General features: G+C 37.3%; 2 protein-coding genes across 6 annotated transcripts in view; one reads left to right on the top strand and one right to left on the bottom strand.

The window, feature by feature from the left end:
• Positions 1 to 15,555, top strand: part of LOC106869879 (N-glycosylase/DNA lyase) — a 93,272-nt gene that overhangs the window by 37,246 nt on the left and 40,471 nt on the right. The gene's annotated exons all lie outside the window — the stretch shown is intronic.
• Positions 1 to 15,555, bottom strand: part of LOC106874178 (uncharacterized) — a 57,453-nt gene that overhangs the window by 14,008 nt on the left and 27,890 nt on the right. For all 3 annotated transcript variants that reach the window (XM_052975779.2, XM_089339875.1, XM_014921833.3), the window contains exons 2-9: positions 15,338 to 15,527; positions 13,815 to 13,916; positions 12,911 to 13,048; positions 11,829 to 11,930; positions 10,436 to 10,582; positions 8,474 to 8,569; positions 6,579 to 6,727; positions 932 to 1,030 (exon numbers count right to left, since the gene is read on the bottom strand). In XM_052975779.2, the coding sequence (XP_052831739.1) occupies positions 932 to 1,030; positions 6,579 to 6,727; positions 8,474 to 8,569; positions 10,436 to 10,582; positions 11,829 to 11,930; positions 12,911 to 13,048; positions 13,815 to 13,916; positions 15,338 to 15,472 (968 nt within the window). In that variant the 5' untranslated portion in view covers positions 15,473 to 15,527. The remainder of the gene's footprint in view (positions 1 to 931; positions 1,031 to 6,578; positions 6,728 to 8,473; positions 8,570 to 10,435; positions 10,583 to 11,828; positions 11,931 to 12,910; positions 13,049 to 13,814; positions 13,917 to 15,337; positions 15,528 to 15,555) is intronic.

The raw sequence follows: 15,555 nt of genomic DNA, 5'->3' as shown, positions 1-15,555 counted from the left end.
GTGTGTGTGTTTGAGAAAGAGAGAGAGAGAACATTGCAAACAATGAATGAAATAAATATGAAATGAAAAAAAAATCATATAAATAGTTTCCATCTACCAAAATCCACTCACAAGGCTTTGGTCGGCCTGAAGCTATAGTAGAAGACACTTGCCTAAGGTGCTGTGCAGTGTGACTGAACCCAGAACCATGTGGTTGGGAAGCAAGTGTCTTACCACACAGCCACACCTATATTATATATGTGTGTGTGTATATTTTGTATTCCTTGTCTTGACACTGTGTATACAATGTTTGTAGGATACTCATATTTTGTTTGCAATCAGTGCAATTCACCATTAAGGAAATTCACCACGAGGAAATTTCACTGCAAGGAAAGTTTACCAAAAAAATATATCCATAGTATCTCACCATTAATAGTTAAAAACTTTCCTAACAGTGACCATTCTTTATGGTGAACTTTTCCTGCAGTGAATTAATGACAGTGAACTTATCAGACATGAAATTTCATTAGTCGTAATACAACTAAGTATGGTAGACTGTTTAACCAGCAGACTGGATGATGATGATGTACATAGTGGATCTTTTAACTTAATAGTAGCAGTCAAACATCTATTTGTACACACAAGACACCATACTACACACACACACATTTCGTTTTTGGATTTGGTTTGCAAGATTTTTTGTGATTTCGTGTGTTTTGTCTGGGGAGAGTCATTTTCTTATTGTGCCTTAAAATTTAACACACTCACCGGTAAAATTTCCACTTATTTTTTATTTTCCTAAAATTTTCGTTGCGTCTTGCAACCTTTTCAATAGTCTTGACTCTCTCTCTCTCTTTCTCTCTATCTATATATCTATATATATATATATCCTCCTGTCATGTGTGATTGTATAATATCACATGTATGTATGATATTTATAAGATATAATTACCTACAACAGTTCCAGAGAACACACGGAAACCAAAGGGAAACTCCAAACTCGATGATTCGAAATCCAATATCAAAAACATTTTGGCTAAGAACAGGAAGTCTGTTTGAAAAATAAATAAATAAGTATAAACATCAAAACAATAATAACTGCAACAACAACAACATCAAACTTAATAATGTTGCTCTGGGATGCCAATCAAATATGACTTTAATTACCAACCGACCTTGGACTTATTCAGAAGAGAGAAATATTAAAAAAACGATAAAAGATAAGGAAAAACATTTGTTGGTTAATCATTCTTCCACATCAGTCTTTTCTGCATGTTTTTATTTCTTTCTATGTATTTTTTAATTATCTTTTTGCCTTGTTTTTCTTTTATCTTTTTCTTTCACTTTTTTTCATCTTTTCCTTTTATATATTATCTCGTCTGCTTTTCTGTTTTGTGTTATTTCTCTTTTGATGTTTCTCCCTTTTTCTCTCCCATCATTTATCTGCTGCTATATTTCTGCTTTCTTCCCTTTTCTTTTCTCTCTTTCTCTTTCATATCGCACTTGCAAGCAAAGCTTTAGAAGTAGACGGACATTAAACTTTCAACAGTAGAAGAGAAAATAACAGTAGTAGCCACAGTCTTATAACAACTGCAACAGCAATACTTTCACTAGATACACTATTATCCTCGCCTAAGCTGGTTTATATTAAGACAGCTAGAAGTCTCTGTTCAGAATCAGCTTTACCTTGTTAGACCTGTTCCAACATCAGTGAAACTAAGAGATATATGGGTAAGGGAAACAAAAAAAAAAATAATAATAATGTTCATTGAGATTACACTGACATAATTAAGAGGGAGAAATTAAGAGGAGAAAGATTACACAAAGTTACAGTTCAATTAACAGCAATCTTAATTATCACAGAATTTTTTTTTTTTATATTAAATTTTTTACTTGTATAACCAGAATAATATTTACATCTAGAAAGAAGTCACTTGATCAAATTTATTGAATCTTCATGCAGATGTAAACATTAAAACATCTTATATATTGCCATGGCTGTGTGGTAAGAAGTTTGGTTCCGAGTTTAGTCCCAATGCATGGTACCTTGGGTAAATGTCTACATAGTCCAGGGCCAACCAAAGCCTTGTGAGTGGATTTGGTAGAAAAAAAAAAAAAATGAAAGAAGTCCATCATATATGCACGTATTAGGTGTGTGGTAAGAAGTTTGCTTCCAAACCACATGGTTTCAGGTTCAGTCCCACTGAGGTGGCACCTTGACCAAATGTCTTCTACATATCCTTTGGCCAACCAAAGCCTTGTGAGTGGATTTGGTTGAGGCTGAGATGCCACTGCTAAATCCTCATTCGAAAATATATATATAATTTTCTAAGTGACACAGTTACTGATCTAATAAATAGAAACATTCAGTAGCAATACTTTAAAGTAAAGGTTATTTGCCAACCCAATGTGGCAGTCCCGGTTGGGATGAATGGTCGACGAAGGGAAATAACCCTGGAACTGTGCAGTTCACAGATACTGCTTTGTGCTGAGTGGGGGTGCTAAACTCCTTCTGTTCAAAAATATAAGGAAACAGATTTTGTGTTGTATAGCCAGCTGGAGACGATGTTTCCTGGGGTTAAACAACAGTAGCATTCATCCCAACCAGGACTACCACATTAGGTTAGCAAATAACCTTTACTTTAAAGGGCCGCTACTGAATATCTCTCGTTGAGAGATATAGGAACAATAATGTTTCTATATATATATATATATATTAGTTTATGTATATATTAATATTATCTCAGTTATTAAAACCTTTGATAATGTAAATATGTTAATAGTTACCAGAGGTAGCAAAATTACACTAAAAAACAAGATATCACACCCGTTTTACAGGTAGAGAAAACCTAACGGTCACTGACCATGTAACATCTCTGCTCGTAAGTTACCTCATCATTTCGTTTTTGTTTTGCTATTATATGTTTTATTATGAACTCCCTGAAGAGAAATATATGAGGAATCCCAGCAGCTCTTACTTCTTTGTGAAAGAGCTCTCATTTATTTTGAAACATGTGTAGGAATTAAAGGAACTTTTATTTATATGCGTTTTGCTCCATTTATTATTATTATTATCCATATATATATATATATTTCTATATATATATGTGTGTGTGTGTGTGCAAATGATCTCATGATCTGCAACACTAACTTAAAAAAACCAGCCAACCACTTAATCACTTATCAGTCTGTTAAGCACATAAGCCAGATTGACTACCTCCTCACCAGACAAAGAGGTAGATGAGTGCTTAAAAATGCAAAGTCTTTCCCAGGTGAAGAGTGTCAGCCCAACATAGGTTACTAGTCAGTGACTTCAGAATTAGAGCTAGAAAGACTCAATCTGGAAAAGACGATTATGGAATCTCAAAGACCCAGCAAACAGACAAAAATTTACGGATTTGCTGATGAAAGAGAGGAAGAGTTGAGGACATATAGCTTCAGAGGACAACTGGGAGTTCTTACAGGACAATCTACTGAGGGCTATGGACGAAACCTGTGGTAGGTGCAGAGTTCCAGCTAGACCAAGGGTGACATGGTGGTATAAAGGCAAAAAGACAGGCGTGGAAAGACTAGAAAAAAGTGGAAGCAGAGAATTATATCAGGTAACCAAAAGGGCAGCTAGATGTCAGGTATACATAGCAAAAGGAGTAGCTGAAGGTAAGAGATATGCAAATGTCCTATAACATGAGGATCAGAGGCATGAGGTGTTCATGGTTATAAAGCAGTGTATCAGAGGAAATAGAGATGTGGTAGGTGAGAAATGTGTGCGAATGGATAATGGTGTGCTTGTACTTAGTGACTCAGAGAAGAAAGATGCATGGAAGTGCCACTATGAAAGGTTACTAAGCATGGAAAATGAATGGGGGAAGGACAGTTTACCAGATATTGAACCAATTGAGGGACCAGCCATCAGAGTTGATAGCAGCATAATAGATAAGGCAATTAAGGACATGAAGACAGGAAAGCCCTGTTAGAATTTTACGGGGCAAGGAACACATTGCTCTCATTCGAAGGTGGAACATTGCTATTGAAGGAAACAGTGACTATGTTGAGAAGTAAGGATGTGATCCACAGAGGACCAGCTTCATTTTGATGTATGATACATGTTCCTGTGTTGGTAATTATACCTGTTCTAAACAAAATGGCATTACATTTTGACTCACCCTCGTATATATATATATATATATATATATACACACACACACACACACACACACACACATATACACGTGTGAGTTTGTCATTGTCTGTCCCCACTACTGCTTCACAACTGGTGTTACTTTGTTTGTGTCCCCATAACTGAGCAGTTCAGCAAAAAAGACCAATAGAATAAGTACTGAACTTTAAAAATAAGTACTGGGATTGATTTACAGACTAAAAGCCTTCAAGATGGTGCCCCATATGGCCACATGCCAATGACTGAAACAAGTAAAAGAGGAGTTGAAGGTATGAAAATTTCATGTGGGGGAAAGTAGTTTAGGACATTAGAAAGTAGTTCGTACTATCAAAGCGATGAGGATATGAACACTCCTGTTATGCAACTGGTTATATAATGTTATACAGTAGTTATATTGTGACAGATTAAATTCCTAAGATAAACATCTGAATACATCAATACCCGTTATAATTCAATAATTAATAATAAAACTATATTTATAGAAGACAAACATACAATGTTTACTATATGAATGAAATGGGGTCAACTCATGAATATTTGTGATTTGGGGTTTATGAGCATCTGATCATTTCATCTATTTGAAATATCTGTTCATTGAAGTGGACAAAGATAAGGGTGGGTGGGTGAAGAGAGTAAAAATATGATAGAAGCTTGCTTTGCAACAAGGTTTTTTTGTTTAGTCCCACTGCATGACTCACAGGGCAAGTGTCCTACTATAGGGTGACTAAAAGCCTTGTGAGTAGATCTGATAGACAGAAACTGAAAAAGGCGGCGAGCTGGCAGAAACGTTAGCACGCCGGGCGAAATGCTTAGTGGTATTTCGTCTGCCACTATTTATGTTCTGAGTTCAAATTCCACCAAGGTCGACTTTGCCTTTCATCCTTTCGGGATCGATAAATTAAGTACCAGTTACGCACTGGGGTCGATATAATTAACTCAATCTGTTTGTCTGTCCTTGTTTGTCCCCTCTGTGTGTGGCCCCTTGGGGGCAGTAAAGAAATAAGAAACTGAAAAATACCTGTCACCCTCTGTGTGTGTGTGTGTGGGGGGGGGGGGGGGGTATGCAGCTGTGTGGTAAGAAGTTTGCTTCCCAACCACATGGTTCCAAATTCAGTCTCACTGCATGACACCTTAAGCAAATGTCTTCTACTATTGTCTTGGGCTGGCCAAATGCTTGTGAGAGGATTTGGTAGATAGAAACTGAAAGAAGCCTGTCATACATGTGGGTGCACGAGTCTTACATACACTCACGAATACATGCACACACACACACACACACGAATGTATACACACATACAAACACACAAATGTATATGTGCACATACAAGTGAATATATATACACACACGCAAATATATGTATAAATACATACACATCCAATAAAGATAAACCAAATAATCCCATTACATAGATGTGAAGTACTTTTAAAAAAACAAGAAAGCAAAATTCTATGGCATTCTGGGAGATTCCATTCCATTCCAGAAATTTCCATGAGTTGGTTGTGTGTGTGTGTGCACCTGCTTAAAAACTGTTCCATATATCAAAGTAAATTTTAAATTGTTGGTGGTGAGGTGGGGTTGGTAAGTCTAAAAGGGGAAAAGAGAAAGTGAAAAAGAGAGACCAGAAGTTAAGATTAGAGAAAGAAAGAGAGAGCTGATTAAAAAACTGAGGAGGAGAAATAAAGAACAACAAGAGAAATAGTGTCAGAAGAGGGGGGGGAGAAACTGGGGGAGAATATGGAAGAAGTAATTAGGTTGTAAATGAGAACGAGAGTAGATAGTAACAAAATTATTTTAGGATAGATTGAGGAATAGACATGGATGAAATAGAAAATATAAGATTTGTTATTAAGATTATTAGAATCCCTAGAGATTACTTGCCAAAATCCAATGAAATAAGAACGTTACCTGCAATGGCCAACAGAGAAGAACTATTTCTTTAAATGTTATAGAAACTCCTGAGTCAAAGAAATGAATGATTCTACCACATACAGCGTGGGTGTTAACATTTTCTCTTCCTCCACAACCACCACTGCCATCATCATCTTCATCATCATCTCACCTCTCAATTTAAATTCCTTAGCATTGGTTGGACAGGTCTGCTACACAGTAAGCTATTACTCCAGTGAATCCCATGTCATTCACCTAAGGGGCCCTAATATCTGACAACTGACTTCATTACTTCTTGTTGCATCTTCTTTTTCATATCAGTACCTCTCCTTGCAGTACATACTGCTTGCCCTGCCCCTACTCTACACAGGCATTCATTATATTTTTGTTTTACAAGTCTATGTCATCAGTTGAGGCCTTTGCTACCCAGCTGTTCCCTCTCTGCTGCCTTATGCTCCATCTTTCATGCAAGTCAGTGTTAAACATTGAATAAATGATTTCTTGAAATAGAGTTAAATGGAAACAAATGCTTACTTATCTCTCCAGAATTCCTTAAGGACATCGGACAAAAGGAACAAAGCTGTTATGAGTTGTAAAAGGGCCTGAATAACCAATCCCAGTCTTGACATATGGAGTTGGCGCTGGTTAACATTACTCTCAGATTGAGCAAATGCTCCTCTCACCTGAAAAAAAAAAATACTTATTGTAGAATTTGATATTAACAATAAAGAGATAATAGAGAATAAAAATAAAAAGAGCTATATATATATACATGGGTGCTTTGTTGGCTGTGTTATTGAATTCTATTCTTATTAAAAGAAATATTACAGTTATCATTTGTAATCAAGGATGACTAGGTTCCATGATTTTACTAATTGTTTTAGGAGCCCATGAGGAGACAGACATCCTCTCAGTCCTTATTACATTTTGACCCAAAAGCACATTCAGGGTGAGACAGCTACAGTAGCGCAGGGCCAGTACTCAATTGGTTGATCGAGAAAGGATGAAAAATCCACCACCCACAAACAGAAACAGTCTCTCTCTTAGACTTCCACACAATTTACATCTACTATCAGACATTGAGTTCAAATCCTACCAAGATCATCATTGCCTTTCATCCTTTTGGGGTCAGTAAATAAAGTACTGGTCCAGCACTAGTGCAGTTGTCTCTCTATCTCTCGAGCTGTCACATTGTAGATGTGACATTAGGTCAAGTGCAGAAGGGCTGACAGAGTGTCCATGTCTGGTCATGATGACACGGACATCTAAAACAATTAGCAAAACCATGGAAACAAGTCATCCTTGATTGTTGAAGTATTTGGTTTAATGAGAAAATCAGAGCTAATTTGATAAGTTAATGATGGTAGTGAATCTCAACAATCCATTTAGCCATAAGACAACCTTGAAGACTTTGTGGCATATCTAACATAGTAAATATGGAATCTGAAGATACTGGTGAAGTTGTGAGGACATGAATTAGTTAACAGGAAAGGACTGCAAAGCAGTTCAATTGCTGAAAGGAGTGAAGAATCTGATTCAAGCCTTGCTATATATATATATATATATAAAGAGAGAGAGAGATAGATATGCTGTTTAGCTCAAGGTCAGCCATAATTAAGCAGGCCTGTTATCAAAACCAGTCCAGTAATGACCAGCCTACCTATTATGTTCAGATATCCAAATATCTTAATTTTAAATTATCCAATATAGTCCCAACAATCATCATTTAAAAGACGATAATGTATGATTTAAGAAAAATCTGGCTGCTATTTTGACTTGTAAATAGTCTCCATCATAGTTAGCATGGTAACAGGGTCAATGAGACATAACATGTTAATGTGTTTCTGTTGTGTTGCTTGCTATGGTTTCTATGGCAGCAGACATTTGGTAAAAACCAAATCCAAATCCATAGATATGAGCCAATATTTCACAGCGACAAAGCTAAAACAGAAATAGTAGCAAAGGAAAGAAAAAAGCAAAAGTTAGAGAAGTGTGACTGTGTGGTAAGAAGTTTGCTTCCCAACCACATGGTTCCGGGTTCAGTCCCATTGTTTGACACCTTGGGCAAGCATCTTCTGCTATAGCCTTGAGCCAACCAATGCCTTGTGAGTGGATTTGGTAGATGGAAATTGAAAGAAGCCTGCTGTGTGCGCGTGCATGCATGTGTGTATGTGTGTGTGTTTCTTTGTATGTCCCCACTGCCACCATCACTTGACAATTGGTGTTGGTGTATTTACATATCTGTAACTTAACTGATTCTGCAAAAGAGACAAATAAAATAAGTACTAGTCTAAAAAACACTGGGTCGATTCTTTCAACTAAAATTTCTTCCAGGCACTGCCCCAGCATGGCCACAGTCTAACGACTGAAACATGTTAAGGATATAAAAAAATTTTTTTTAAATTGGAGTATGAAGCTATGTCACTTACCTTGAAGTATACCTCAACACCATAGATGAGGAAGAAGACGACCACCAAGAACATGAGGAATGCAAAAAACGCATCAAAGATCTTGTTAATCATGTCCTGTTAAGATTAATTAATTAAAAACGTTGAAAATGGCAAATGTTTCATATCAAACCTTAACATTCATAATGAAAAAAAGTGAGAGAGAGAGAGAGAGATGTAGAATGTTGATATAAAGTGTTGATAAATTGACCCTTGATCTTTTAAATCTGACTTGAAAGCAGCCCTTTAAGGAAACAATGTTCTTAAGGAATGAATGACTATATCACCTCCCCACTTTCCTTTCATTTAAGTTTGTTTATGAACCAATGAGAAAACCCTGTATGGAAGTTCATCATCATCGTTTAACGTCCGCTTTCCATGCTAGCATGGGTTGGACGATTTGACTGAGGACTGGTGAAACCAGATGGCTACACCAGGCTCCAATCTGATTTGGCAGAGTTTCTACAGCCGGATGCCTTTCCTAACGCCAACCACTCCGAGAGTGTAGTGGGTGCTTTTATGTGCCACCGGCACGAAAGCCAGTCAGGCGATACTGGCAATGGCCACGCTCAAAATGGTGTACTTTACGTGCCACCCGCACAAGAGCCAGTCCAGGGGCACTGGCAACGATCTCGCTCGAAAGTCCTTACACATGCCACGGGCACAAGTGACAGAAAGGCGACGCTGAGCACAGGTGCCATCACGATTTCGTCAATTCTTCTTCAAGAAATAGCAGTCAATTCTTCTTCAAGAAATAACAGTCAATTCTTCTTCAAGAAATAACAGTCAATTCTTCTTCAAATTACTCTGTTGCTTACTCCCAATGAGAAACTAAGAGTGATATGTTACATTAAATTTCTTATGGACTTTCCTGTCATTAAACAATGGGTGCTAGTTCTGTAATTTCTTTCTGAACAACCATACAGATTTATTTGTGATAAAATGTTTTGTGTTCACATAGGCTCACTTGCTCCCACCAGCAAATCAAAACTGTCTATACAAGTGCACAAGTGTGACATGCAACAGATGTCAAAATGATTGCAGAACAACATGAAATGAAGTGTTTTGTTCAAGAACACAATGCACTGTCTGTTCTGGGAATAGAAATCATGATCTCACGATCATGGGTGCAACACCCTAACCATTAGGCCATGCACCTATATATATATATATATATATATATATATATATATATATATATATATATATATATAGATATATATATATATGAGTGGCTGTGTGGTAAGTAGCTAGGCGCAGGAGTGGTTGTGTGGTAAGTAGCTTGCTTACCAACCACATGGTTTCGAGTTCAGTCCCACTGTGTGGCACCTTGGGCAAGTGTCTTCTACTATAGCCTCGGGCTGACCAAAGCCTTGTGAGTGGATTTGGTAGGCGGAAACTGAAAGAATCCCATCGTGTGTGTGTGTGTGTGTGTATATATATGTATATGTATGTGCGTCTGTGTTTGTCCCCACCAACACCACTTGACAACTGATGCTGGTGAGTTTACGTCCCTGTAACATTAGTGGTTCGGCAAAAGAGACCGATAGAATAAGTACTAGGCTTACAAAGAATAAGTCCTAGGATACTAGGATCGATTTGCTTGACTAGAGGCGGTGCTCCAGCATGGCCGCAGTCAAATGACTGAAACAAGTAAAAGAGTGTATATATATATATATATATATATATATATATATATATAGAGAGAGAGAGAGAGAGAGAGAGAGAGAGAGAGAGAGAGAGAGAGAGAGAAAGAGAGAGAGCCTGTAGCTTCTTCTGCAATATGGTTTCATGGTTCAGGAATTTAGGCACAAAGATTTTCTGCAGACTCTGTAGTTGTTGAAGTAAGTCAAGTTATAAATATATGTGTGTGTGTGTGTGTATACAGGTTTGTGTGTGTGTGTGTGTGTGGTTGGGTGCATGTGTGAGAAAGTAAATACTTACTGCTTGCTTCTGGTTATTGATGATATCAGTAAGGAAGAACCGAGCACCAAACAGCATGTATATGAAAACATTGAAAACTATGAATCCAACGAAGGATTTACTCAGGAACCGTGGTTGTTCCACAGGAAGGTTGTTCAAATGAAAAGCCTGAAAGAACAAACTTCACAATTATTATAATATCATTATTATTATTATTATTATTATTATTATTATTATTATTATTATTATTATTAGTAGTAGTAGTAGTAGTAGTAGTAGTAGTAGTAGTAGTAGTAGTAGTAGTAGTTGTAAAAAGGATTATTATTGTTATTCAGGTGTCAGTTGGCAGAATTGTTAGAGCTTTGGACAAAATGCTTAGCAACATTTTGCCAGTCTTTACATTGAAATTCTACCAGGTTGACTTTACCTTTCATCCTTTTGAGTTCAATGAAAGAAATACCAGTTGAGCACTGGGGGTCAATATAATTGACTATCCCCCTTCCCCAAAGTTTCAGAAGGATAAAGGCAAATTCAGCCACAGTGGGATTTGAACTCACAACACAGAGGTTCAAGACTAAATACCTCAAAGTATTTGATTGATTACACTACCAAGTCATAGCCCTTGTAATCACATTCTCTAATTATTATTATAAGTAGTAGTGGTAGAAAGGATTATTATTATTATTATTAGAAAAAGGTAATGTAAGAGGAGAAAGGGCTCTATACCCCTTTCTTATTTTTCTGACCAGGCTCCCGTGGCTTTTATGGGTTTTTCCATGTGTAACCTTTCGAAGCGCCTCCCCCTATTGGGAGTTTTATTTGTTATATCTTTCTGTTTTTCCTCTGTTTACACGAACGTTTTCTTCTTTTCGGACAAAACCTTTTGTAACCTTCGTCCTGTTTTTGTCCTTACATGTTTTAAATTTATATTAGCCCTTGTGGCCAATAAAACCAGAATTAATTATTATTATTATTATTATTATTATTATTATTCAGGTGTCAACTGGCAGAATTGTTAGTACACTGGGTGAAATACTAAGTGACGTTTTGTCCATCTCTACATTTGGAGTTCAAATTCTTCCGAGCTTGACTTTGCCTTTCATCCTTTTAAAGTCAATGTAATTGACTAGCCCCCTCCTGCAAAGTTTCAGAAAGATAAAGCCAAATTCAACACACAGCCCAGTCCAGGATTCGAACTCACAACCTCACGATTGTAAGCTCGACATTCTAACTACTGAGCCATGCGCCTTCACAATCCTATAAGTAAACAGTATTCTATATAAAGCACCATCTGTAAAGTATATAAAAGAGGGGCATGCAAACAAGGCCGTGAAAAGGCTCTAGTAGGGTAGAGTGTATGTATGTGTAACCGGATGATAGTTGTGATGGTAACAATGATATGAATAAGACTTACCTCAGCCCAGTAACACACGATGAGTGTAAAACCAGTGAGAAGTAAAGGGTAATAGGCACACCACAGGTTTGAAAACATCTGGTCTGGAAGCTGGAGCTGAAACTAAATGAACATTGAAAGAAAGAAATAATAGATGTTCATTTATAAAGCAATGGTGAGACATGTTAGCTCTGTACAATATCAGAATCTTTTATGAGTATTCTTTCCATGACTCAGGTTTAGCCAAGGAGAGAAGCTTAAAAGATAAAAAAACTAACAACAGTACATAGCAAAATCCTGACTATTTAAATTTTATCAATATCAAAGACCCTGTAGAAAGACCAAGTCCATGGAACAGTGGACAGCTGGCTAAGAAGTTGGTCATTTGGTGCTTGTCGTTGCTACTGAGTTGTGTACATGCATACATACACATTCATTAGCTTACAGCTGTTTCAGCTGTAATAAACTGTACACCCAGAGGTGAATGCCAGAACAACATTTTATGACTTCATCAGAACCTTAGCATGAAGTCATGTTAAGGCTCTGATGAAGCTATATCATTCTCGCACTCACCTCATGTAACAGTTCCTTATAGCTGAAATAGCTGTAAGCCAATGGTTGTGATTATATTACTCCTGTTCTGTCATTCAATAATTAATGTGTTTGGTGTGTTGTATGTGCGTATGTTTATACACAACTCAGTGGCAATGACAAAATACAAACGACCAGCCTCCTGGTCTTTCTGCAGTGTCTTTGATAATTATTAAGTTTAAATAGACAGGACTCAGCCATGTACTACAGTAGAGACACACACACAAACAGGCTTCTCTCAGTTTCTGTCCATTAAATCCACTTACACGGTTTGGCCAGTTTGGGACTATAGTAGAAGACACTTGCCCAAGGTGCCACACAGTGGAACGGAACACATTATCATGGGATTCGGAAGCAAACATTTTAACCAAAACTGCATCCATCTGTCCTCTTTATGTCTGTCTATCTATTAACCTGTTTATATTCATCTTTATTCATCTTTGCTTCTCTGTTCATGTGCAAACATCTTTAAAGGAGAAAAAGAAAGTGAGAAAAACAAAAGAGTTACATACCTTTGTAAAGAAGTAGATGGCTCTGATGGCTGTGGCACACAGTGTGAGGGCGTACAACATCTTTTGGGTTGTGATCTTAAAAGCACTCCACAAGGACTGCTTCTGTTCTCGGATGTACTGTGACCAAATACAGATACACTGGCAAATATGATAGAAAGCATTGTGTAACTAATCTGATGATGCTGGGAATTAGAGGTTATTTTACATAGGCATACACACACACACACACATATATATACATATACATATACATATATATATATATATATATATATATACATACATACATACACACACAATGTGTATCTTGATGACTGCCATGAGGCAGGAAAGTATACTAGTCCTTATATATTTAATACTCAATATTTCATATATTCAATAAGACATTCAATACTTCATTTCATTTTACTATTTATATTATATATTCCATATTCTATATCCCACATTAATTTTATAAGAATATAAATAAAACATAAAATCTCTTTTAAATAATATATTCCTCTATACACGATCATACAAAACCCTTTTTTATATTTTTTTATTTTTGTTCATATATATGTATGTACATAAATGTTTATAAGTGTATGTGTTTAGAAAGAGAGAGAGAAGGCATGTGGCCCAGTGGTTAGGGTGTTGCACTCGTGATCAGAAGATCCTGGTTCTGATTCCCAGACCAGCAGTGCATTGTGTGTTCTTGAGCAAAACATCCTCATTTCCCATTTCTCCAGGCCACTCAGCCGCAAATAGGTAACTCTGCAATGGACCGGTGTTCCATTCAGGCAGAATGTTCACCTGCCCACCTACCTAGCCAGAGCGTGGCATCATTCAAAGTGAGGAAAAGGAGAATGAGGAGGAGAGTGGTGCTGGTGTTCATGATGATGATGATGATGATGATGATACTTACTAGTTGTACCAAACAAACAACAGCCAAAACAACAAAAAGGGAACCAAATGCCAAATAGTATTCTTTGTTGTCTTCTTTACAGGAACCTCCACGAAATTGTACCTGAAGAAAAAAAAATCATTAAACAATTTAATAGTGTTGTAAAAACTACAGGAATTTAGCATCAAGGAACTGGTTGGTATTGGTAAAGGTGGTACCTCTTACCCCACTGCACAGTACCTTTTATCCTACACAATGCAGGTACATCTTATCCCAATATAGAATAACAGGATATGAACTACCAACCTCTTGGCTGGTTGTCTGGTATTTTATCAACTCAGCCATCTGCATTCTCTAAGACAACACAGACAAGCGGCGAGCTGGCAGAAACGTTAGCACGCCGATCAAAATGCTTAGCGGTATTTCGTCTGCTGTTACGTTCTGAGTTCAAATTCCACCGAGGTCGACTTTGCCTTTCATCCTTTCAGGGTCGATAGATTAAGTACCAATTACACACTGGGGTTGATGTAATCAACTTAACCCCCTTTGTCTGTCCTTGTTTGTCCCCTTGTGGGCAATAAAGAAATACGACAGGTGACATGAAGTCACTTGCAAAACACACTACAATCTCTGACCTACAGAAGTCCTGTCTCCTTTCTTTCTCTCTCACTTCGTCCATCTTTACTTGCATTGTAGTGACCTGTCTTCCTCAGAGCTCACTAGTCCCCAGCCACATTCACTAAGACACTCACTCATCTCTTGATCTTTTCATCTTCCATATTGTACCCTCCCCCGACACCCACATCCCTGCACTAACCACAGAACCCAGTTTTACCTGTATCCATCAACTTCAACGGCTTAAGACAAACGACAATGACATTGATGTCATTAGTCTCCAAGGGCCCACAAAGGTTATGGTCACAATCCCATCCTTGGACAAACCAAAGAGAAAACACAATAAAATACAATAATGGAACATTAAATCATCATAATACACCATTGTACTCTCTGCCTCCCCCACTTCTCTGTTCATTCACTTATTTTTAAAAAATGGTTAAGATGGTTAAAGATGGTTAATACCTCTTGCTTATGAAGTAGAAGATATTTGCCTAAGGTGCTTTGCAGTGAACCCAGAACCATGTGGTTGAGAAGCAAACTTCTTAATTACACAACCATGCCAGCATCTACAGTCATGCCTAAAAGTCCACAGCACATCCTTGATGCACACCAGTGCACTGAGATGCACAGAAGAGCACCAAAATGCACCATATGTAACACATCTCTGCTCAAATGATTCTGTTCATTTATTGATTTATTTCACAGACATTGATCATAGCCTCAGCTAATTTCTCATTAGTTGCAGAGTACTTTCATTGAATAATTGTCTGAATTAACAAATCAAGATATATCTTATGAGGTTCACCTTTTAAGATATGATAAAGCGAATGATAAAGCAAAAAGAAGCTCTGGATATTGTTTGCAATGTGCTGGGTGGTGAGGTAGGGCAAGAAGAAAGGGGTGAAGATTATTTGGAATGAACTTACCAAACAAAGGCATTTGCCATCGTTACAAATTCCATGGCCAGAGCAGTTCAATGGACAATGTACCATGTTGCTCTGGAATGTCGAGATGTGATCTCTGATTATGCTTGTCCAATGTTGTGTAAGCAGTGACGTCATTGTCTTTACAGCAAGCTACCACCCCTACTTTCACACAAAGTTTAAGGTCGGAAGTCTGAAATATATGTGAAAATAAAAAAGAA

This window comes from Octopus bimaculoides, chromosome 22 (genome assembly GCF_046866305.1).
Source record: "Octopus bimaculoides isolate indiv1 chromosome 22, ASM4686630v1, whole genome shotgun sequence".
NCBI lineage: Eukaryota > Metazoa > Mollusca > Cephalopoda > Octopoda > Octopodidae > Octopus > Octopus bimaculoides.
Note: the sequence above shows the minus strand (reverse complement) of the source record. Positions and strands in the feature narration are given on the sequence as shown.